Raw genomic sequence first — 25,164 nt, forward strand, 5'->3', positions numbered from 1 at the left:
TACAAGGTTTTATTTCTGGCGACAACATGCTATAGGATGGTGATCCCGCTTACGAGGTCAAATCAATATGTTCTAAGAAGAACTAATTTCTTCCCTCACTTCACTCTCGGCTTCATGAAAAACCTAAAATCCCTCTCCTCACTTTCCATACAAAATATTCTTGTAAATTTGCAATTGGACACCAACAGAGCACCAAACTTAAATTGGCAGAGAAAATGCCAAATTAAAGAAATCAACTTTATCTAGAAAAGAGAGATGGTTTAATCTTTTTTATATATTTATATATATATATATATATATATATATATATATATATATAAATAGAGAGAGAGAGAGAGAGAGAGAGAGATTTTTTATTAAATTTGTTTTTTAATAATTATCAAGTTTAAATTTTTTTAATGTTATTAGAGATTTATATGATTGTTAATTTCAAAACTTATAGGATTAGTTAAAATACACGTAAACTAGTTTGAATACTCATATTAATAATAATAAAAAATTATATGGTCACGGTCTAAATACATTAGATATGATTCTATGGTTTTGTGATTTTTTTTTAATTTTAACTTAAATAAAAATTATCAAATAAAAAATCTTAATCATAGGTGAATCACTTGTCGTGATATTCCAATCCTACGGTGAAATTCCATGCAAGAGCTAACAAGACTATCAAGGTATAAAGAAATGGTTTCTAATAAAGAAAACACGATGAAAGCTTCTTTAATATTGCATCATCAAGCTAAAACAAAAGGATTGGATATGATTTAATTTAAAATATTTTCATTTATTAAATGCAAAATTATTTTTGGATGTAACTTTTCCTTTTAAAAAATAATCCAAATTTGAAGCTAATCGGTGAAAAGTCAACAACCATGTCATTGAAAACAAAAGGATTCAAAATATTTTTTCAATTAAATACTTGATTGGAACCCTCAAAAGATCATGTATCAAAACGAAAATACGAGAGAGGTTGAAAAGACGATGTATCAAAGTGTAATTTACCCAATGGAAAATCATCTGCTTAGCACGGGATACGAGGTCCCATAGATTTTCTGCAGTTTCAGCTCTCAAAGATTGAATTACAGATTGAGGAATACTTCAATTTAATGCTTCTTTCAGCAAATTTAAACCAGCAACCATGGAATTCGGCAATCCCAACTTTAGTTCTCCTCAAGAAATGCAAGAGATTAAGCGACATAAATCAAATCCATGCAAGACTGCTAACAACTGGGTTTATCAAGAACACATTTCTAACCACCAAAATCATACTTTCATTCTCCACTTCACTACACGCACCTCTCATTGAATTCGCTCGCTTCATTTTCTTTAGACATCATGCTTTTGAATTCGATGAAAAAGAAGAAGAAGAGAAAGACCCTTTTCTTTGGAATGCTATAATCAAAACATACTCTCATGGGAATGACCCGAAAGAGGCTATGTGGCTTGTTTCTTTAATGCTTGAGAACGGGGCTTTTGCTGATAAGTTCACGTTGTCTCTGGTTTTGAAAGCGTGCTCTCGAGTGGGTCTGGTTAAGGAAGGAATGCAGATTCATGGGCTTTTGAAGAAATTGGAATTTGGCTCTGATTTGTTTTTGCAAAATTGTTTGATTTCTTTCTATGTAAAATGCGGGTGTCTTGTACGTGCCCGCCAAGTGTTTGATAGAATGCCAAAAAGGGACTCAGTTTCGTACAATTCAATGATTGATGGATATGTTAAAGGTGGGAGAATTGACTTGGCACGTGTGCTGTTTGATTGTATTCCATTGGAGGAAAGGAACTTGATTTCTTGGAATTCGTTGATACGTGGATATGCGCAATCTGAAGATGGAATTTGGGTTGCTTGGCAGCTGTTTGAGAAAATGCCTGAGAGGGATTTGATTTCCTGGAATTCGATGATTGATGGTTGTGTGAAATGTGGGAGGATGGAAGATGCTCAGGGTTTGTTTGATAGGATGCCTAACCGGGATATTGTTAGTTGGGCTAATATGATTGATGGGTATGCCAAGAACGGAAGGGTTGATATTGCTAGATCTTTGTTTGATGAAATGCCCGAAAGAGATGTCGTCGCATGCAATGCCATGATGGGTGGTTATGTACAAAATGGATATTGTATGGAAGCTTTGGGTATCTTTTATGGTATGCAAAGTGATGGTAATTTTTTGCTTGATAATGCTACACTGTTGATTGCTCTTTCAGCAATTGCTCAATTAGGACATATTGACAAAGGGGTAGCAATACATCGCTTTATAGAGGAAATTGGGTTTTCTTTGGATGGGAGACTTGGCGTTGCCCTCATTGACATGTATTCCAAGTGTGGCAGTATAGAGAACGCCATGATGGTATTTGAAAACATAAATGAAAAAAGTGTTGATCACTGGAATGCTATTATTGGAGGGCTGGCCATTCATGGCCTGGGTGAATTGGCTTTTGATTTTCTAATGGAGATGGATAGGATGCGAGTTGAACCAGATGATATAACGTTCATCGGATTGTTAAATGCTTGTGGGCATGCTGGCTTGGTGAAAGAAGGTATGATGTGTTTTGAGCTTATGAGAAGAGTTCACAAGGTGGAGCCAAAACTGCAACACTATGGATGCATGGTTGACATTCTTGGCCGAGCAGGGCACATAGAAGAAGCCAAAAATTTTGTAGAGGAAATGCCTTTTGAGCCGAATGATGTGATTTGGAGGAGTTTGCTTAGTGCTTGTAAAACGCATGAAAGCTTTAATGTCGGACAGCCTGTAGCTGAGAATCTAATGAGGCTAGATTCTCCAAGCCCAAGTTCTTATGTGCTTGCATCAAATATGTATGCTGGTCTTGGTAAATGGAACGATGTCCGCAAGGTTAGGGGAATGATGAAGGAAAAAAACCTGAAGAAAATTCCTGGCTGCAGTTGGATTGAACTAGAGGGACATGTTCATGCATTTTTTGTGCAGGATAAATCCCATCCTCAATTTACAGGGATCTATTCCATATTGGATAGTCTATCAATGACCGATTCAGAGCATAGCTATTGTAAAAATGTCAAAATGTAACTCTGCTGTACACTTGTTTGATCACCAAACATGTTTATGTTCTTGTGCATACCTTGGACAAATTCTGCCTGGCTAGCTCCCTAAACCGCAATATTTATTTTACGATCGTGCATTTATTCAAAATCATGTTTCATAATGGTCGGACTTCTGTAACTATACTTTGCTAGTCCTTGCGATGAAGCAGCTCAAATTTTTCTTCGAGTTTAAGAAAATGAACCTCCGAGTTCAGGTTGTTTTTACATCCTTGGGCGGAAGCACAAGTTGCATTCGCAATATACTCGCTTAATGAGTAAAGTGTTTTTGAAGATCCATGACCCCCTAACTAAACAAGCAAAGCCGATTCAAGTTGTTTCGACTCTTTGAAGCTCGATTTCTCACACGACAAACCTAGAAACCTCGAACCAGGCAATTGACTAATTAAGGATTCAAACCTTGCCCTAAAGCAAAACGTACTTGGTCGTTTTGATCAAGCTTAACTGTGCTTCAAGAGCAAAAACGTGGTGTATTGTGTGGTCCCTGGTTTGGTGATTGATGGTACAAGTTTTTGCACACACTTCAAAATCACAGCTGTGGCCCTTGATAAACAAGAAGGACAAGTAATGGGAAAAAAAAGTTGATCAAATAAGAATCACAGGGACCATAGTTCAGGTGTCTGTTTTCGTTCGTGTCAGAAACAGTACAACCCGCGTTCCCAAAAATGAAAAGCAGAAAAGCATCCATTTGTGGGTGGAGGACTAGCCAGAGCCAGAGCAGCCAATATATTTCCTCCTATTTAAACGGCACTGTAACCATGGGAAAGGATTAAGAAAACATAAAGGACAAAAATGAAGAGGACAAGAAATACTCACAGGTAGCCATGGCAAAAAGCAATAAAACCAAGCGTTCTGTTTCGAGAACCTTTTTTATGGTCACGTCAGATCCAGTTAAAAGTAGACTAAACTCTATCCAATTCTATCATGACCCTTTGTTATTATGAGATACTGAAAATCTGTAGTACAAATACACGAATTCAATTCAAATACACCATTTTGGTTAACATTGTTGTCTCCTCTTCCTACTTTTAAGCACCATTTTGTCCATTTATTGGTGGGCCATTTCTGATTCTGCAATATTTTCCGTGGAATCACATGTTGGGTTCCGGAACAAGCTGTAAAGTGAGAGTCTTTTGAGAGCTGCAACTGTCGCATTTTGTGGAAAGCGATAGCACCTTGCAGACGGTGAAGTGGATAGGCAAGGTCATTTATTTCTTGTGCCAGTGGAGATTGGTTGCTGGAATGGAGGAAGAGAACCCCGAGAACTTGAGGGCAAAAATATAAGGGTTTCGCGTGCACTAAACATTGAGTAACGTAAACCTGCAAAACCTTCGAATACAACTAAAATAAAACTAGTCTTGCTTATTGAGAAAACAGATACTGACTTCTTACATGACTAAATTCATTTCATACAACTCACTAAGATATTACAATCGGCTCATTGGCCACAGAGTTACACGACGTTCACAAGATCTCGTGTCCTCAAGAGAGGGCAGTGCTGTTAGATATTAGTAAAGGAGGTTCAACATCAGGTAGTGGTTAGTGGCGGATCTAGAACTTCCCTATTGTTTGGAAATTGAGGCAGAAAGACCATAATTTCAAATAAGCTAATCAGCGACCATAGATTCACCAAGTTCTTGCATCACAGTTTCCATGGTTGGCCTGTGATTAGGAGATTCATTAGTGCAACAAAGAGCTATTCTTCCAAGCTTGGCTGCCTCTGATTCTGAGAAGTTTCCTTCGAGATTTGCATCAATAAAATCTTCAAACTTGCATGCTTCAGCTGCATGGAGAGTCAATTGGGTGATGTTCCGTTTTCCACTGAGGATTTGAAGTACAATAATGCCAAACGCATAAACATCACTCTTTTCAGTGAAACGACCAGTGGTTGTGTATTCAGGAGCCAAATATCCCATGGCAGCACTGGCTTTGAGCATGGAAAAGACTACGTCGTCTGCAAGGAGTTTGTGCAGCCCTGAATCCGAGAGCATGGGATTATACCATCTATCGATGAACACTTTCTCAGCTGATATATTTTGATGAACTAGAGCATGTTTATTTCCTTTACTTCCATGTAAGTGTGCAATACCTGGATAGGAAGGAACAAAGTTTCAGTATAGGCCCAGAGGTGTTAGCATTATGTGCTCACTACTGCACAGGTGTTATGCAACTTCACGCACATATCATTTGCAATGGCCACTAAAACAATCGTTAAATGGATCAAGAAGATAATAAAATAAAACTGGTGCGACTTCAACAAACGCATTTGTCTCAATAAGATTTGCAATCTATCTTTAATAGATCACAAACTATAAAATCTATGTCAATTATATGGTTAGTTCCAAAGTCCAAACCCACCAAAAACCCTCATACGCCATAACATATTTGGAAAGGCACTAGTAATAACCATTTCTAAAACTTTAGCAGGGACAAGTCAAGCTAACATCGAGATAAAATGAAGGAAACAGGAAAAAAGAAGAACAGCTACTGAAACTTCTACGAGCAAGAAGATACACTGACCTTTAGCAATGCCGTTTATGATTGAAATTCTTGTCGACCATTCAAGAACCTTCCCACTGCCATCCTTTACATCAAGATACTGCACCAGGTTTCCATTTGGGACAAAATCATAGATGAGGAAACACTCCCCTCTTCCCTTTGAGCAGCAAAAACCTCTCAATCTCACCAGATTTTCATGTTTCAATGAGGTCAATATCTTCAACCCCTTCAAAAAATCAGCTTCATCAGACTTGCAACTTGTTTTGGTGATGCACTTTATAGCAACAACTGACCCATCTCTCAGGATGCCTTTGTAGATAGCTGAGAAATTACTCTTCCCCAACAAATTCATCTCCGAGAAGCACTGAGTTGCACGCTCTACCTCTTCTAAATTAAACATGAAGCTCTCAAGAACTTCTTGAGAAAACCCACTTTTGCTTCGACCAATGGCCAAGGGATCCCAACCATTGGGATATTCTAGGCTAATAAGTGGGGAGGCACTCCTCCTGGAAACCTCCTTGGCCTGGTCAGTGCTAAGCCGCCCATCGAAAGTATCTAAGGCACTTCCAATTTTCTGTTTACGGCGACGGTGCCAAGAGAACATCAGAAGCCCAGTGACAGAGATTGCAATGAAAACTCCGATCACCCCGAATATGATACCATATCTTGGGGTCTTGGACAGATTTGAACAGTCACTTTTGCTGCAATAAGAAGGGTTTGCATACTCTGGGATGTCCTTTTCCGTGGCAACACGAGGTTCGGAAGGTTCAGGTCTATTAGGATCAGAAGTCGCACATGTTTCAAGGTTAGAAAACCCAACTCCACACAAGTCAGGGTTGTTGCCATATTGAAATCCAGTAGTCAGCCTCTTCAAAGCTTCATTATCAGCCACAAAAACAGAGAATAAGAGAGAAGAAAAGGAAAAAACAAGTCAAATCAGAAGTTAGTTCCACCTTCACTTTCCTTTGACATCAACAAACAAGTAATAGAAAGCACACACTAGGATATGCTATAGTTGGAGAAACCATGTTACCTGGAGGTATATTCCCGGAGAGACTATTGTTACGAATGTCTAGAGAGTGCAGCAGAGGAGCTTTAGCTAATTTCACAGGTATGGGACCAAAAAGGCCATTAAAGCTCAAATCCAACCTTGACAACAACTCCAAATCCCCCAGGCTGGCAGGTATTGCACCGGTTAGTTGATTATATTGCAGAGCAAGGACACTGAGCTTCTCCAGGGATCCCAATTGTGTTGGAATACTCCCAGTCAACTTATTGTAGCAAAGCTGCAAAACTGTACACAAAGCGAGCCAGATTGATATTCAATTGCGAAAGATCCCCCATTTAGTAGCAGTGGCCTACTTGAAATTCCACAAATCAAGAAACATACTTGGAAGTTTTTCTACAAGCTATAACTGTAATGCAGGAGATGACAATTTGTTGGAACAAAGATCCCAGGTTCAGCATGCATTGTTTTAAAGCACAGACCCCACCATAAGTTAGAAGAATTAATCTTTATAAAGGAAACGAGCAACGATTCCCCAATGGAAGCAAGTTGATTATTTCAGAGAGAAAGAGCAGTCAAGATGTTAGCTTTCGAGGAAGTAAATTAAATCTTTGAGATAAAAAAATAAATAAAATAACCCAGAAACACTTAAATAATGAAAAAGGGAGATGGAGAACCATAAATTATACTACAGGATTGAAACTTTCCAGACTACAGAGATTCGCAATATATTTCCATATTTTTTAAAATATAATAACAGGCTAAGCATGCATCATCAAGAACAAAAATCGAATTTTTCAAACAAAACTAAACAATCTACAAATAAATATTGCAATATTTTTTTTTAAAAAAAATACTTGACTGTCTTTAGCTTACCTTGAAGATTAGACATGTTACCAACGTGGGGTGGAATTTCTCCAGACAGATTATTAACATTAAGATACAAATCACTGAGTTCACTCAACTCAGCAATCTCTTTGGGTATCACTCCATTCAATGCATTAAAATGCAAGTACAAGCCAGTCAAACTCTTTAGCCCGCCTAAAGCTGCTGGTATTTGGCCTAGAAGACCCTTTCCCTGAAGGGAAATGTTAGCCACATGGCCTAGTTCATTGCACGCCACACCTTCAAAAGAACCACTACATGGGTCTTTGTTGGCTTCCCATGATGTCAATAACCTGTTTTGAGGGTCTAAAGAAGCCTTGATTTCCATTAGGAGTTCTAGTTCCGTTGGCGAGGAGAGGGTTTGCGAGAGCGTGAAAGAGAGAAGGAGGAGATAGAGGAGGGAATGCATGTTTGGTTTGTCAGAAAGTGAGGGGAAATGAGGGGGGTTTTGAAGTGAAGTGAAGTGTGAAGTGAAGTGAAAAGGGCAGCGGAGAAGGAAACGGAAAGGGGAAGGGTTAGGTAGTTGCTAGTTAAGTGACAAAAGGTACAGCAAATCCTTCACTCCTTTTAGTGAAATCTTTTTGAAGGTAACTTGATTTCTGGGAAAAATATATTTTGGTATTTGTAGTTTCAAAAACTTTCCAATATTAATTCTATGGTTTTCGAAATTCTAATATAACCCTCTCCTTGGAATGCCTAACAAGCAATTAACAATATACTGTTGCCTTTTTAGCTTGCAATTTAACTCCTTTTTTTGTTGTCGTATTTTTCTTCCAAGATCCTGTGTGTCTGTGCTCCTCCACAGTAACCTTTGCATTCTGTCAAGGAAAAGGGAAGATGGAGGGAAGGGAAGAAAATTTAAAAAGAAAGCCATCAGGAGAAAAAAAAAAAAAAAAAAAAAAGAGGATAATAGAAAATAAGGAGAAAATTCACCATACGCGAAGGACATTTGTTTTCAAAAATAATCTCGTGGAAAGCATTTTACTTTCATTCTCTTCTCTCCTTGTTCCTCTCTCCATCACATCCATCCAAAAAACAAAACTAATGGCCACGAAGGAGCTTCCCAGAAACTCCAAGACTGAAATTGATAGAAGTTTAAATTGAAAGGACCGAAATGAAACATTACGAAATCTACAACTGTTGAAATATAGTTTAATCTTTACTCTTACAAGGCTTTCGCATGGTGAGCAATTTTGAAAACGATGGGCCCACAATCATAGAAGAACGGATCACGCTGTGTTATACAAGTGATGGGTCCAATGCTAATGTCAGGGTGCATATTAACCGTCAGATGAGGGGGGGAAAATGGTTCGGTACATTCATGTTCAGCTTTGTAGTGGATTCACAGCCTTATCATTCGATCAAGTGGGCCCATGTATGCCCTTTATTGCAATTGCCGACCTGCTCCCAGAGTCCAAAGGACACGAAGGGCCAGAGAAATTTTAAAATTGAAAAATCCTAACTAAAGATAATTCTCGTGCCATAAATAGTTAGATTCTTATGGGAGTCCACAACCAGGGAAGAAATTATTTTCAAAAGAACAATCGATCCATGTACAAAATGGCAGGTGCTAGGAGCCGAGGCTATGTAGACTTTGGACCACACTAGCTTTGAAAATAATGTTACCCTATTTTATCAGCCCATTATTATTTTTATAGAGAAACCAAGTACTCAAGCAGTCGTGCAATCTAAAGAGTAATTAATGATTGTTAGGTACTGTACCACAGGGGTTATTTAAAAATATTATTTTTTAATTTTTATTATTAACACATTAAAATTATATAAAATACTAAAACATTATTTTAATATTTTTTCAAAACAAATATATATTTTAAAAAATATCTTTCAACAAAATTCATTATTCTCATATGAGTTCTAACATACTGCAATATGAAGAGATTACTAAAAAACCGTTTATGAATATGGTGTAAAGTATGTTTTCAAAAAATTTAATTTATTTTTTAATTAAAATTTAATATAATTTATATGTTTTGGATCATTTTAATATGTTAATGTCAAAAATAATTTTTAAAAAATTAAAAAATATCATTAACATGTATTTTAATACAAAAAATTAACTACTATCACACTAACAATAACAAACACACTTTAAATGGATGATTTTTTTCTGTATTCGTTGATATATTTTAGCTAGGTTTTTTTTATACATGTACAGCAATACATTGGTTTTAAGGTGTGCAATGGAACGAATTATTTTCAACAAGGTTTTCTTCATTTATGAAGAAAGAGAATATCGTCCGTACATCACTATAATAAATAACTGGAGTCCAGCCTTACTGTACTCCGCTTTGAGAGCCCCTCTTCAGTGCTCTGGACTGGAGTCTGGACCACTCTGATGATAGGCTCACTCGATTATTTTTGCATTGAAATCCTGACATTCAAGTGGTGTTTGGACTCCAATCTAAGCATATACATTTTAATTTTAACCATCAGGATATTTTCTGAGAATTTTTTTCCATGCCAGAACTGTATTTGTTTCTAATCAGATTTTAAATAGACTATGTACCTAAATTATTCTGTTAAATGATTTTTTATTTCTACTTTTTTCTGCAGTTTCAAGCGTTAGAACAGTCATGTATGCATGTGGGATTTGCTTTACTTGGCAGGAAAATTGGTCTCTTTCTGCAACCACCTAGTTTAAATCTAGAAAAATAACAATGTCATCGAGGTCAATGAAGGTCGTCATTGTATCTTACATCGCAAATAAAACACGATAATAATTAATAGGCAAAATTTGAAAAACACTGAAAAGAGAACAAAAATGAAGTTAGGATACTGTCATTTTCAAGAGGGATATGATGCCACCCTTTGAAAAAAAGATTTTGATGCTTGCTTTCCTTTCCATGCCCGAACTTTAACGGGAAAGGGCACAGTGTGGGCGGTGGCCCATAGCCAGGATGGCAGCAAGCAGTGGGATTCACTGCAGAATGCAGATTCCCCCGTCAAAGCTCAGGGATGGAGAAAATTTCACTGCTCCTGGAACACTCTAATCATAAGAATTGACCATGCAGAATCTCAAGGATTAAAATCCAGAATTTTAAAGGCGTCTGGTAAATACTGACATGCCCCCACGGCGACCAGAGATGCTTGTGCTGATAATAAAACAAACAGCCAAAGAACATAGATATCGACAAGATAGCTTGGAGCTAACTCCAGGAGGCCGGTGCTGTTCGATTCATAATACTGACAGCAATCATGGGTGTGTTTTTTAAACGTTTTTTATTTTAAAAAATATTAAATTAATTTTCCTTTTTGTTATTTATAATGATTTTGATGTTGTTATAAAAAAAATAAATACATCAAAATTTATTATTTTTATTCTTGTATTTTTTGTGACGAAGAGTTATACTCTACATCAAACACAAAAATAAAAGTAAAAACAAACACACCTTCATCCCTTGAAAATTCACCTCTAGCATTCAAGATTGATTTGAAAATACCTAGCATGTTTTTTTTTTAAATATAAAAAAAACTCAGATTCCTCATATGGAATGCATGTAGGTGCATGAACTTCACATGCTATACACCACCGCTACGTACTGGCATTTTACGACAAAGATTTGAGAATGCAGTATCCGCATGAAGAAGTCCAATTAGTGAGAAGATTTTATGCTGCTTGAAAAGAGGCAGCACAAATAATGGTTCAGGATTATAAGTGGCCTGTACTGACGGAGAAGGTCCCTGAGCTCGCGAGTTCAGGTTCCCTGTCATGTGATGTTGCATGGCTGGACACCCTTGACTATGGACTCGATTGAGAGCAGCATGTGAACTTAGCATCCACGTTTTTCTTGTCTCTCCCTTTGAAGAACGAAGGGCCCGATCTCCTTTCCATGGACACGGAAAAATGGGACATACTTGTACCGGATCTCTAGCTGTCCAAGATCATGCAATGGCGAAAGATCTCGCATGATGTTTGCAAACATCAATGAAATTCGATCCGTAGCGCCCAGGGATTGTCCTGGGTTTATATATGACATGATTGGTGACGCGGCACAACATTCATTTCAAAAACAAAAAATTTTTAAAAATATATTTTATTTAATACATATAATATTAAATATTATACATAAAGTGAAAGCTCACTAATTTAGCGTATTGAGAATTTCATGATTTTTTTTTCATAATTATAATTAAATTACATAGTAAAAGCAATAACAATTCAAATAGTTATTATATTTTTTTATATCAGCACATTAAAATTATCTAATAACATTAAATAAATATATATCAATTTATTGTAAGTAGAAAAAGAAAAAAAATAAAGCAATAAGATCAATAATAGCCTCTTTAATTTTATAAACAAACGTCTATAAAAGACAAAACCTCCTTGATTTGGTTTTCGAAAGTTTGTTTATCATCTCACGGTTTAAAGGACAGAAACATTGAGGACCAAACTGTCATGTCTTATTTTATTTTCTATTTTAAAAATATTGAATTTCACTCCAAACAGGTCTCGGATCTTTGTTTTTTTAAAAAATAAACATGTTTTTTACTCTGCTGATTCTCATTCTTTTTATCCTCAGATAATAAACTATCGACAACCTAACAATCATGCACAATGTTTCTGGGCCACGGTTCTGGACGGGGTTGGTATGTGCCTGTACCTGTCCCAAATATCACGGGCTTATTTTATTTTATTTTAAAATCAGTTTAACTTAATTGTGTAAATACTTTTACGTGCACAAAGCATTCACAAAATCACACACACACACACACACATATATATATATATATATATATATATATATATATATAAAAGAGAAAAATAAAAAAAGGTAATAGGAAAATCACGCATCGTGCGGAAGAATGAATTTTAGGTGATATAGATAGCATTATTTTATGTTTGTTTTTTAATTTTAATGCACTGTTCATGCATTTTAAATTAAAGAGTTTATAATTTCTAAACTCAGTGAAAATAATATTTATGTATAAAAAATTGATAATATATCTCTCTCACATTTTAAAGTTGTGTTTAGTTGGTATTTTATAATAGAAATAACATATATAAAAGAGACAAAAACACATTTAATTAAAAAAACCAGAGACAAAAGCATCAAATAAATATAATTATGTAATAATTTTACATTGAATTTCTATATTTTTAATACTTTACATTATATTACTGATCAACAAGCGCACGGAGAAAATATTTATAAAAAAAAACAAGATGAAAAGATAAAACTAAATGCCGCACCTCACGATATGGATTTTTCCCGCGTTTCCTAGAGCAATTAAATTTCAAGTTGTCCGTAACAAATAATCCTACATAACTAGAGATTGTATGGTGTTATTTAATATCAAAAGAAAAGAAAAGAAAAACACATTTCCCTCCTTCTCTTTCTTTGTTAAGTTGCCTTGGTGCGTGAGCCACTTACAAGAAAAAGTAGACAATTATAGAGTGCTAAAAGGACCCCACTTTCTCCAGCAATTATTTGCACTTTCCAATTCCTTTCGAAGAGAACTAAGAAATCTAACTTCCTTCTAAGCAAAAAATAATTGAGGAAATGTTTATTTTTTGAAAAGTAATTTTTAAAAAATTAATTTTTAAACTTTTTTATATTTATTTGTTATTAAAAAAGCTGGTAAATGAAAAATATTTTCCGGTCAATGAAAAACACTTTTAGTTAAAGAAAAATTTGGCTTGGTTTTCATGAAAGTGTTTTCTTTTTTGGCTGCGTTTGTTTTTCGAAAAGTGGTTTCTGAAAAATCAATTTTCAAACTTTTATGTGTTTGTTTGCTGTTAGAAAAGTTAGTTAATGGAAAACACTTTTCAGTCAAAGAAAAATTTGGCTTGGTTTTCAGAAAAGTGTTTTTCTGAAAAATTTGGACGGAAAACACTTTCCAAAAGTTGTGAAAAATTTAAAAATGTCATTATTTGCTGATTATATCAATTTTGATCCTTAAACTTTTGATTGCTATATATATTTTGTTTTGAATATTTATTTTTCAATTTCATCTCTTAAAAATTAATTTTTATATTAACTTTAGTTCTTATTTTTATAATTGCTATTTGTTTTTTTCTTATTATTTTTTTATTGAAATTTTTTATCTATCAAATTTGATCCCCATTCTTTTGATTGTTACTTATTTTATTTGAAATAATTTATGAAATGTTGATTGTTATTATTTTAATTTATTCATCTTTTATTTTTTTTAATTTTTTAGATGTGATCTCTATTATTTTGATTATTATTTATTTTATTTGAGATAATTTATGAAATTATTTTCTTTTTCAATTTTATTCTCATTCAACTATTTAATTTGTAAGATTTGTTTCTTATTATTTTAATAAACTTGAGAAAAATAAAATATTAATAAATTATTTTTCAACTCATTTTTAATGATATAACCAAACACTAGAAACTGTTTTTCAACATAATTTTCATTACACTACCAAAAATTATAAATTAATTCACTTTCTCAAAATTTATTTTAAAAAAAAAACTAATTTGCAGTATACAAACGGGGTCTGAAATTCCCAATTTGCAGTCAAATGCAAGTTCCCATGAAGACCTTGCCAAGTCACGATCATGTTTTTATTTGTTGCATAGATAAAAAAAGACATTTTATTTTTTTCCAAGAAGGTATTTGAAAATGTGCTAGTAGTTTTTTTAAGGTGTTTTTTATTTAAAAATATATTAAAATAATATTTTTTATATTTTAAAAAATTATCTTTGATACAAATATATCAAAATAATTATTTTTTTTAAATCATTAAAAAATATGATTTCAACCGTGACTGAACTCTGTGAGATTACTGGGCTGATTTCTGAAGGCATCCAATTCTACAAACAATGCTGTAATTTGGTGTAGGTTTTATGGGCTCAAAAAGCATAATGTGGTTGGGCCCCATTTGATTTCATCAAGTTATGGGCTAAAATACTGTCAAGATAGACTGCATGCTAGGAGACTGTAAACGACAGCTGACTTGATTTTTAATCGATCACAGCCAACATATTCGCTTACATTTCTCACTGCAAGAGTGGATTCCTGTACCTCGACTCATTTCCTAAATCAAAAACAATAAATCAGAGACAACTTTTCAAGATTTTTGATGTTTTATTTAAGAAGAAACAATTCTAAAACGATGAAGTTTTGGTCCTGGGATTCCTCTGAACCAAGTTTAAGTTCATTGCAGCTAGAGCCATGACTTGTCAGTGCTGCTGCTGCTGCTGTAGTTAAAGCTCTGGAGTAAAAAGGAAAATAATGTGCTCTGTGACTAGGGTTTTGTTCTTAACAAACTATTAAACACAAAATTACAAAATAAGATTGTAGTAATTTCGGTTTATTGCAGGCCCAACCCAAAATAACCATGATCTGGAGGCTGGACAGTTCCATAAGGTCCAAAAAACAGAAACGAAAATTCCAAAGGACTAAACAAAAGAATAAAATCCCTACCCCCACCCTCGTTTTTCTTTCACTAGGGTTTCACAGAGCCACCAAGGAGCTGAGCTAAAGTGAATCTCCACAGTCGTTGCCATGGGTCGTATGCACAGTAAAGGGTTTGTTCCTATACCTTGACTGATTCCATAAAACAATTTTATGATTTTCAGTTTGAAACCTAACTCAAGAACCCATTTGATTTTTTTGTTTATACAGCAAGGGTATCTCAGCATCTGCTTTGCCATACAAGAGGACCTCACCTAGTTGGCTCAAGATCTCTCCTCAAGATGTGAGTAACCCACTAAAACCCTACAAGTTTTTCTGACGCTTTTATTTGTTTTTAATATTTAGACTATCGTGTGTGGTATTTTAGTTCTTTATTTGATTGGTGAAAACTATGGCTTCCTTGCATACGTTTCATGGATGGGATTTCTTTGTTTGTGGAGATTTATTTTGTTTTTTAAATGCTTATTGAAAATGAATCTTTGCGCTTGCAATCCTTTTTTTTTTCTTCACAAGAGCAGTTGTTTCATCTCGTTACTGAAAATATAATCTCATCACTGAAAGATCAGGTCAAGTTTGCGACAGTAGCATTGCATCAAATGGGAAACTTTTAGTGAAGTTTATGTGGAAATTGCAGTGCTGGGAGCTTTTACTTTTGGCCATCAATCGCAACCATTGGATTGATTTAGTTGTTATTCAGACAAGTTCTATGCGTTTTTTTTTAATTTGTTTTTGTCATGGTCACTCAGGTTGACGACAATATCTGCAAGTTTGCAAAGAAAGGTTTGACGCCATCTCAAATTGGTGTTATCCTTCGTGATTCTCATGGTATTGCTCAAGTGAAGACTGTTACTGGCAACCAGATTTTGAGGATATTGAAGGCCCATGGTACATGTTTTATTCATGTTCTTTTTACTACAGTAATACACTAACATTTCAATGAGGAATGTTGAACATTGTTATTGCATTTAATTGTAATTATTATACTTTTGTTAGGGCTTGCGCCTGAAATTCCTGAGGATCTGTACCACCTCATTAAGAAAGCAGTTGCTATAAGGAAGCATCTAGAGAGGAACAGGAAGGATAAAGATTCCAAATTTAGGTTGATTTTGGTCGAGAGCAGGATCCACCGCCTTGCTCGCTATTACAAGAAGACCAAGAAACTTCCACCAGTCTGGAAATAGTGAGTATATATGTTTCTTTCTGCAATGATAATTTAAAAGTGCATTATATTCAGACAAGTAATTATTCATTAGAATGGATTCACCTAGCACAATAATTTGGATCCTAATATATGAATATAGGTGGACATGTCAATTACTCATGGAATGGGGCTTGATTATAGCATGGCCTCTACCTAATTTGGATCCTAACATATGAATATAGGTGGATATGTCAATTACTCATGGAATGGGGCTTGATTATAGCATGGCCTCTACCTAATTCAAGGACCCACTGTTTATTTTTTTCTTTTACATTCTAATTTGGAGTGATGTTGCCCCCTTCTAAACTGGCTTGAGTTCATATGCAATGATTTGAGTGAATCAAACTGTATGTCCTTAATATCAAATGTGCTAATGGAATTGGGCACACAATTGGGTGCTGACTGTTTTTGGTCGTTACAATTGGTTTTTAACTTATAGATTCAACTGCATTCATGGAAACATATGGCTGGAATGCTGCATTTTCATAAGATCTGCAATCGTTTTTCTTCAAGAATGACACAGTCTAAATTATCAATTCAGATTGATTTTGTGTTTTTTCAGCTTGCTACCATTTCCTGGTCATAAGGTAGCTTGTATAGTTGAAGGCTTGATAAATAATTAAAGTAATTGTTTTTCCCTGACAAATGCCCTTTCTTTAAAATTGGTGATTGAATCAGCTTATAAACCCTATCTACAGTCCATATCCTTTGGTCTCATATTTGTAGATTTTTATCATGTTTGGCTGTAGCGCTGATTGAGCTCTTCTTTTCCTGCAGTGAATCCACCACTGCCAGCACTCTCGTGGCATAGGCAAGATATCCTTGGTTTTAGTTGTCAGCACGTCCTTCAACTCAAATCTTGGATGAGCTGATCAGCCTTTTGATGCTTTGCCGATCTCATTTTTGTAGAACTTAATTCATGAATATTGCGAGATACTTTGACAGTCAGAATGTTATCCTCAATGTTTCTTAATTTCAGCTTCTGCTTCGATGTCTTTGATGTTGCGAGTACTGTCAGGATTCCAAATTTGAATAGATGCTGAATTTAATCGTTGTCAGCTTGGGCAAATTTTGTGCCTTGTTGTCAATGTGGAACAAATTTTAGGTTTGAATTTGCGGTTCTTGCCTGGAAATTTAATGCTAGGAGCTACACGTGCATTTTCAGATTATCGAATGAAAAGTAGCCTTTGTTTCTTACCGCAAGTACTTCGCGGCTTCTCAGTTTCAGTGAAAGATAAGTATTTTAACTGAAAATTATTTTGCTAGTTGGAATGAAGCACGCCTCTAATCTTACCAAAACTATTATTTAAGTTGGTGACCAAAACATAGGTGACCTGCGGTAAGTTTTAAAAATATTTATTTTAGTTTTTTAACTTAAATAATCATATAAATTAAACTTAAACAATCATATAAATCATATCATTATGTTTCTAATTTTATTTTGATATAAAAATTTATTTTTGTTATTTTTTGGTTGAAAAAAAGAAAAGAGAGATTATTGTGTTTTAGTAGTAGAGAAAGAAACTTATCATTGCATCCATTTAGGTCATTAAAATAAAAGATTTATGTGTCAAATTGTTTCATTTGATGGGAAGAGTTTATATTAAATGTTTTTATTCCTTAAAAGTTTGTGAAAAAATAGATTCGAGCTCATATTGATGATTTTTAGTTTCGGGTTAAATTCAGTTTTTGGGTGGTTTTTTAAGGTAATGAATGAGTTTTTCATAGTTTCTAGGGTGTTTTAGGTAAAAAAAAAATTATATTGCAAAACAATTTTTTAGATTAAAAGAGCATGGACTTTAATTTTTCAGTTACTATAGTATAGTAGCTGAAATCTGGACAAAACAAGCGACATGCTATCTATCTCGACAGGCAATGTGTTATCTGTTGCCGGCATGACTATCATACTTAAGATTCTTGGCCTTGACATGTCTGTCTATCCCAAGATACATTGGATCTGTCATGACGGGTTTGTCATGGTTACCGTGAAAATATAACTTTAAAGAATACAATTGAAAAGTAATAAAGTGATATGACCAGTTAAAAATCTAAAAACCAAAAAATAAACAAAACCCCATCTCTTTTATTTTATTCAGAATGCCTCTTTTAAATAATATTGGTTTTTTGTTATATGTTTAATTTTTAGAGAGATTTTTATGGTTTATCTATGATTTTTTTTTATTTTTTATATAGATAAACTATATCTTTTAAAATAAAAAATATTTATTTTCATATGATATTTTTAATATGTGTAATCTGACCTTTTATTTTTATTTTATTTAATTAATTTAATGTCTTATTTTTTCAAGATTAAATATATTGATATATATCTGTCTTTTAAATCTTCAAATTTTATTTTTAAGTGTTATTAATAATTTATTTATTAGTATATACAATTTTTTATTTAATTAATTATATACGTGCACAAACCTTTTAATGTATTATATTTTTTAAATTGTAAAAATATATTAAAAAAATAAAAATATTTAACCTGCAAACGTAGAAAATCCCGCAACTCTAGGCATAAAAAAAAGTAAAAAACCCTCCCCCTCTTCGCCACCATGTAAATAATAAATAATAATAATAAAAAATTCGTTTTAAAAAACTAACCACTACCGTAAGTTCTTCGCCGATCAGCCACAACAAGCCACCGCATCGACGACAAATACCACGCCGAGCCTAGAGACCATCCTCCTTCGTTGCTCTGTGCTCTACCACGGCTGCAGTAGCGTTTTTAACGACGGTCTAGCCAAGGTATATTGATTTTTGACCACTGTGTCTTGTTCCAGCCGCATACCTACGCTGCCAGCACATCGTCTTGCCATTCACGTGCACTCACCATATCTGTTGCTCCTTCACGTGCTAGCAACAACTTCAGCAAACAATAGCAGCAAGAGGAATGACACGATATACTTTAAAGTTCACAGCCAAAGTCCAGTCGGCCCTGATTCCAGTAAAATATAAATTTCAATCCTCATAATTTTAGATTTTGGTAATTAAGCCCCTGAATTTCTTATATTTACTTTACAGGGTGTCTGTAGCTGTGAATTGAATTCAACAATTAAATCAATTGTTGTGTTTGAAATTTTTTTCAAGAATATATATTTAAATTTTAAATGAAATTTAATTTCTAAAAAAATGAGTAAAAGCAAATAAAATGGGAGATATTTATTCAGTACAATAATGTTTTTTGGAATTTATATTAAAAATAATATTTTAAAAATACCGCCCTTATGAAATCATATTAGATATAAAATTGATTTATGATATATATTTTTTAATATGAACTTAAAGCAATTAAAATAGAAATTCATAAAAAATGAAATGATTTAAATTTATGATAAAAATTATTTCTACGAGAAGCTCTTTTTTTGTTATCCATTCATTTTATTTTGACATACAATACTTTTTTATTAGAAACTTGTGTCTTAATACGAAAACATACCATGATTTAAAAAACAATTTTTAACTTATAGATAAAAAATCATCTTTATTTTTTTAATACAAATTTATATATAAAAAAAGAATTAATAATTATATTTCATATATAATTATCCAAAGAGTGATTGTTAATATTACTAACCTTTAAATTTATTTAAAAATATTTTTTAAAAAAATTAAACTAGGATTGATTTTTTTTTTTTGCTGAAAAAAATGTGCTCAATCGAGAATTCTCTCTTAATTTTTCTGGAATGATTTTTGCTTTCATCTTCCAGATCTAGGAACTGAAATATAGGCCATGTTTGTTTTCCGGAATTCATTTTTCGAGAAACCACTTTCCAAACTTTCCTGTGTTTGTTTGCCATTAGGAAAGTTGGTCAACGGAAAACACTTTCTGGTCAACGAAAAACACTTTCTGGTTAACGGAAACACTTTTCGGTCAACAAAAAACACTTTCCAGTCAAAGAAAAATTTGGTTTGATTTCTAGAAAAGTGTTTTCCCTTTTAGCTGTGTTTGTTTTCCAGAAAGTGGTTTCTGGAAAACCACTTTCCAAACTTTCTTGTGTTTGTTTGCTATTGAAAAAGTTGGTCAACGGAAAACACTTTCCAGTCAAAGGAAAATTTGGCTTAGTTTTCAGGAAAATGTTTTCCTGAAAAATTTGGGCGGAAAACACTTTCCGGAAGTTGTGAAAAATTTAGAAATGTCATTATTTGCTAATTATATCAAATTTAATCCTCAAACTTTTGATTGTTATATATAATTTGTTTTGAATATTTATTTTTTAATTTCATCTCTTAAAATTTAATTTTTATATTAATTTTGGTCCTTATTTTTATAATTGCTATTTGCTTTTTTCTTATCATTTTTTTATTGAATTTTTTATCTATCAAATTTGGTCCTTATTCTTTTGATTTTTACTTATTTTATTTGAAATAATTTATAAAATGTTTATTATTATTATTTTAATTTCTTCACCTTTCATTTTTTTTAATTTTTTAGATTTGATCTCTATTATTTTGATTATTATTTATTTTATTTGAGATAATTTATGAAATTATATTTTTTTCAATTTCATTCTCATTCAACTTTTTAATTTGTAAGATTTGTTCCTCATTATTTTAATAAACTTGAAAAAATAAAACATTAATAAGTTATTTTCCAGCTCATTTTCCATAACATAACCAAACACTGGAAAGTGTTTTCCAACTTATTTTTCATTACACTACCAAATATCAGAAAATACTTTCCTGAAATTCACTTTCCCCGAAATTCACTTTCCAAAAAGAAATTACTTTCCTGCAAACAAACATGGCAAGAAAGAAAAAAATAGAATTAAAATATTAAAATATAAAAACACAGTGACCAAGCCAGAAAAAATAAAAACTTTACAACTAAAATTGTTAAAAATCATTATTCGACATCCACGATGCACCTGAACATAGGAAAACAATGGATTTCATGATATAAAATGTACAAATCTTTTATATTTTTTATATTTTATAATAAATATAATTTCTAATTATAATTATAATCTTACAAAAGTATAACAACATAAACATAAACATAAAAACAAGAAAAACTAATTTTCAACCAAACTGAATAGAAACCAAATTACTCGCTCTTCTCATATTTGATTATTCGGTTTAAATCGGCATTAAATGGGATTCTTTTCTCCCCAAAAACAACCTCTCAGAACTTCGGCCATCAAATGTGGGAGGCCGAATGGAACGACATGTCACTGATGAGCACAGACTTCAGATTCCAATGAACGACATGTCGCCATTTAGCTCCTCTTTCATTTTTTCTTTTTTGATCTATACCCAATTGCAAATATCACACTCACACGCACCTTTCTTTGAATGTAGTTAAAACGCAAAGCCTTCCAAATCCAAATCTGGATCAAATCAAACCAACAATTTCGCAGAGGAAGAAGCAAAATTTTGCTTTACCAGATCTCACTGGAGATTTAACACTGTTGATTCTGTGTTTTTGGTTTTTCCAGATTAAAATAAAATAATGGGTAGAAAAGATTGGTTAGCGATGAGATCATCATCATGGAATGGATGGCGACGTTCTCTAGTGTTTTTCTTGCTTGTGCTCTTCATCCTTCTTAATCTTTTCTACGGTGATTATCCTCTCAATAATTTTCCTTGTAGTTTATATACCGCTGAAAACAAAATTCAAAACGAATGATACTGTCATTCTTTTTCTCTCCTTTTCAGTTCTAGAATTGCATCAGAACCCAGCTGCACAACCCCCGCCGAAGAAAATGAACACGAAATTCGATCATTTAGTTCTTGGGCCTGCTGCCGGTCAAGGCTTGCCTAATCGCTTGCAATGCCAAGGTTCTTACAATTTAATTTAATTTAATCTCCTCTTAATCTGCCAAAGTTTTTTTTTGTTGATACAATGTGTAATTTATAACGTTTTCCATATGGCGGAGCAGGCACGAAAGCGCTGAACAAGACCCATACGCCGAGCTCTTCGAATGCTGGAGAAAGCGTCTCCTTTGTCACTGTCTTTACTGTCTATAACACTTCATTAGCTGACTCTAGATTATCAAATTTGGTCACTGTTGGGAATGCTTCGTACACTAGAATGGAGAGGTCAATGGCTGTTTTGAATGTCTTCGTTAACTTTATCCAGGTGATTTAACCGGGTTATCATCTTACAAGCATCTGGTTGTGAAATAGTCTAGAGAATCTTGTGACCCAAATTTTTTAATTTTGATATGGTGTCATTTTAATTATGTTTTGGTTAGCTTTAAATTCACTTGCCATTTTGCATAATCGCATTACAATTTTGGTTTAAAGTGTGTTAGTTACATCTTTCTAGTTGGCAATTACAGTCATCTGGTTTACACTTGTTTATAATAGGAGATTTGGTTCAAATCCATGTTTCACATGTATGCTTTCAGGTGACAATGCCACGGAGCAATGTTGTCATCCTGACCGATCCAGCTTCTGATCTTTCATTGCGTAGAAATAGTGTGACTGTGTATCCCATTCAGGGTGATTATTCGCGAGACAAGTTGATGCTTCAAAGGATCAGGTCTTACATTGTAAGAGCACATCACATTGACATATAGGTAGCATATTTCTATTTTTGATTAATAGTTCTGTTTCTTAAGGCATACTTCATGCTTTCTCTACACACCCAATGAGTTTCATTAATTACAGTGTTTATTTTCTTTTTTACTCTCTCTCTCTCTCTCTCTCTCTCTCTCTGATTTTCTGTCTTGCACATTGAAGATTAAGAAGATACATATCTTTGATGAAAATGATTTATTATTTTTTTTCCAATTTTTGTGCTGTCCATATAGACTTTTCTGGAAACAAGGCTTGAGGAACTTGCTCAGAACCCAGGCCATATAAGTCATTACATCTTCACTGACTCTGATATAGCTGTGGTTGATGACCTTGGACACTTGTTTAACGATCACCCAAACTTTCACCTGGCTCTTACCTTCCGGAACAATAAGGAGCAACCTTTAAATTCAGGATTTATAGCAGTAAGGGGGACCGCTGATGCAATTTTAAGGTATTTAGTTTGTAGTTTTTTTTGCTATTCCTTCTATTTCCTTTTGACTGTGATGAAGATAAGCAAACGGATTTGGAACATTTCCAGTTGTTTAGTGGCCAATGTTCTTGAAACACCAGCCCTGGCCTGCAACAACTAAATGGCTACTTAGGGTAGGCATGGTGTTGGATGGTTTGGAGTTTTTTTATCCTTTTCTTTTGCAGGTTGGTTTATGTTTTCCCCCCCCTGCTGTGCAAAAGTCACAAGGAATAATTTTTTTTTTTTAGTGTCTTGTCATCCATGCTTTTCCTTACAGTTTTTTGGCAACCATAAAATGTAACCTGATCAGACATGATTCTTGTTGCTGTAAAATATTTGCAACACAGGGCGAAGATTTTCCTTCAAGAAGTACTAAAAGTTTACAGTTCCAAGTTTATGAGTGCCTCTCGAATGCTTGGAGATCAGTTAGCTCTTGCCTGGGCTGTAAAATCACATCCTAGATTTGATTTGAGGAGATTTACCAAAGCACAGGCTTTTCTAGAAAATATTGGTGGTGCTTCAGTGCTATTTCTACCATGTGCCACATATAATTGGACACCTCCTGAGGGGGCAGGCCAATTTCATGGCATGCCTTTGGACGTCAAGGTAATGTCATAATCATGATCAGCTTAATCACTGTCTGAGATTTAAACTCCTTGCATTTTGTCCAACAATAAAAGAAAAGGAAAGAAAAGCACTTAGTTAATGGAAGATTGGAGTTTTGGTTTGTCACTTGCTTGGTTTCCTACACACAGGTTGTTCATTTCAAGGGATCGAGGAAACGCCTAATGCTGGAGTCTTGGAATTTTCTCAGTTCCTCTTCTGACATTTTTGACATGTTATGCCTTGTTTTATTTAGTGGGAGAACAAAGTACGATTTTTGAGTAGTATCAGCGGGTTTAAGTTCAGCTTTGATTTTTTGTTACTGGAGGGAACATCTGATTTCATTTAAAGAACTGAAGATGAATGCTCTGCTGCATCATGTCGGGCTATTAATTGGCTTGTTTTGTGGGTACCAGAGACTCTCTGCTAATGAAATCTCAAATCCTGATGGTACAAATTCAGCATCTTTGGCTGCAAATGCGACTGATGGCATGGAAAGATGGGAATTGCAAAGTTGCTGCAAATTTGATTTTTCTACTTTTCACTGAACAGAGGACCACTTTGCTACCGTAATTTCTAGTACTGCAGTATGCCATTCCTATCTAGGTTTTGTTTCTGAAAACTCCATACAACCATGACGAGAGAGCTTCAAGAAAAAGTTGAATGACAAATGTTACATTTAGTGACAGGAATATAACTGTAGCTCGTGACTATCCAGCTATTTTGATGATTTTTTCCTTCTTTCCTTGTACATATCTTTATGGATTACAAATATTACAGCATGCAAGGTACTTCACTATCTGGACACATTTCATGCTTAGATAACGATCTTTTCTGTCTATGATGATTTCTAGTTGTATCTGGGATTGCTTTGCTTTAATGGTTACTGCCACAGCGTTTTAATTTCATCATTTTAAAATGCTACAAGCTGGGAAGGTTATGCATGGAAGACTTGATCTTTTAAAACAATTATCACCAGACTTTCAATCATCCTCTTCCTATCCAGTGTTTTTGAGATATAAGTCTCATTAAGAGTTATTTTTACTTCGTTATATGAAGCACCCAGCTGTGGAATAATTAAGAATAATTAAGAAAACAATTTAAAAATCTCTTTCCATGAAGAAAATAAAGAAATGGAGAAAGAGAAAAATGAAATTTGAAAAGAAGTGGTTCGCCTTTCAAGACCTTCATCTTGAGAAGTCAAAACGATGCCACGCATAATACTCTGTTTCTCCCAAAATTATCAAGAATTATTAAAAATATTAATTTAAAGTAAATATATTTTTTTGAAAATATTTAAAAGCAAAAGTTACCTTACTGTGTTCCCAAACGGATTTGTAATTCTACTTTTCCAGTCGGATTGTGATTGCCAATTATGATGATTAGTTCTTTTATAAAAAACTGAAACTTTATATAATTTGTTAAACACAAAACCCTACATCCGCAACACCTCATCGGCTGTAACATTGAAAAGTCTGGATCTTGCTGCTTTA

The 25,164-nt window shown here is 33.9% G+C and overlaps 4 protein-coding genes across 4 annotated transcripts; 3 read left to right on the forward strand and 1 right to left on the reverse strand.

The window, feature by feature from the left end:
- Window positions 1–947: 947 nt before the first annotated feature.
- Window positions 948–3,171, forward strand: LOC133681803 (pentatricopeptide repeat-containing protein At2g45350, chloroplastic). Its single transcript, XM_062104954.1, has one exon. The coding sequence runs from the start codon at window positions 1,107–1,109 to the stop codon at window positions 3,033–3,035; it is 1,929 nt and encodes a 642-aa protein (XP_061960938.1). The 5' UTR covers window positions 948–1,106; the 3' UTR covers window positions 3,036–3,171.
- A 1,232-nt stretch (window positions 3,172–4,403) lies between these two features.
- LOC133681549 (probable LRR receptor-like serine/threonine-protein kinase At5g10290) lies at window positions 4,404–7,987 on the reverse strand. The gene is made up of 4 exons (XM_062104626.1): window positions 7,449–7,987; window positions 6,600–6,860; window positions 5,588–6,442; window positions 4,404–5,156 (listed from the first exon to the last, which is right to left on the reverse strand). Exons 1-4 carry the CDS (start codon window positions 7,864–7,866, stop codon window positions 4,675–4,677), a joined length of 2,016 nt encoding a protein of 671 aa, XP_061960610.1. The 5' UTR covers window positions 7,867–7,987; the 3' UTR covers window positions 4,404–4,674.
- A 6,831-nt stretch (window positions 7,988–14,818) lies between these two features.
- On the forward strand, window positions 14,819–17,180 carry LOC133681747 (small ribosomal subunit protein uS15z). Its single transcript, XM_062104873.1, has 5 exons — window positions 14,819–14,980; window positions 15,078–15,150; window positions 15,614–15,752; window positions 15,861–16,047; window positions 16,846–17,180. Exons 1-5 carry the CDS (start codon window positions 14,958–14,960, stop codon window positions 16,877–16,879), a joined length of 456 nt encoding a protein of 151 aa, XP_061960857.1. The 5' UTR covers window positions 14,819–14,957; the 3' UTR covers window positions 16,880–17,180.
- Window positions 17,181–21,259: 4,079 nt separating this feature from the next.
- LOC133681377 (uncharacterized) lies at window positions 21,260–24,532 on the forward strand. The gene is made up of 7 exons (XM_062104410.1): window positions 21,260–21,635; window positions 21,733–21,855; window positions 21,957–22,156; window positions 22,428–22,571; window positions 22,833–23,050; window positions 23,416–23,674; window positions 23,824–24,532. Exons 1-7 carry the CDS (start codon window positions 21,527–21,529, stop codon window positions 23,950–23,952), a joined length of 1,182 nt encoding a protein of 393 aa, XP_061960394.1. The 5' UTR covers window positions 21,260–21,526; the 3' UTR covers window positions 23,953–24,532.
- Window positions 24,533–25,164: the final 632 nt, after the last annotated feature.

Source organism: Populus nigra, chromosome 2, assembly GCF_951802175.1.
Source record: "Populus nigra chromosome 2, ddPopNigr1.1, whole genome shotgun sequence".
In the NCBI taxonomy this organism is placed as follows: Eukaryota; Viridiplantae; Streptophyta; class Magnoliopsida; order Malpighiales; family Salicaceae; genus Populus; species Populus nigra.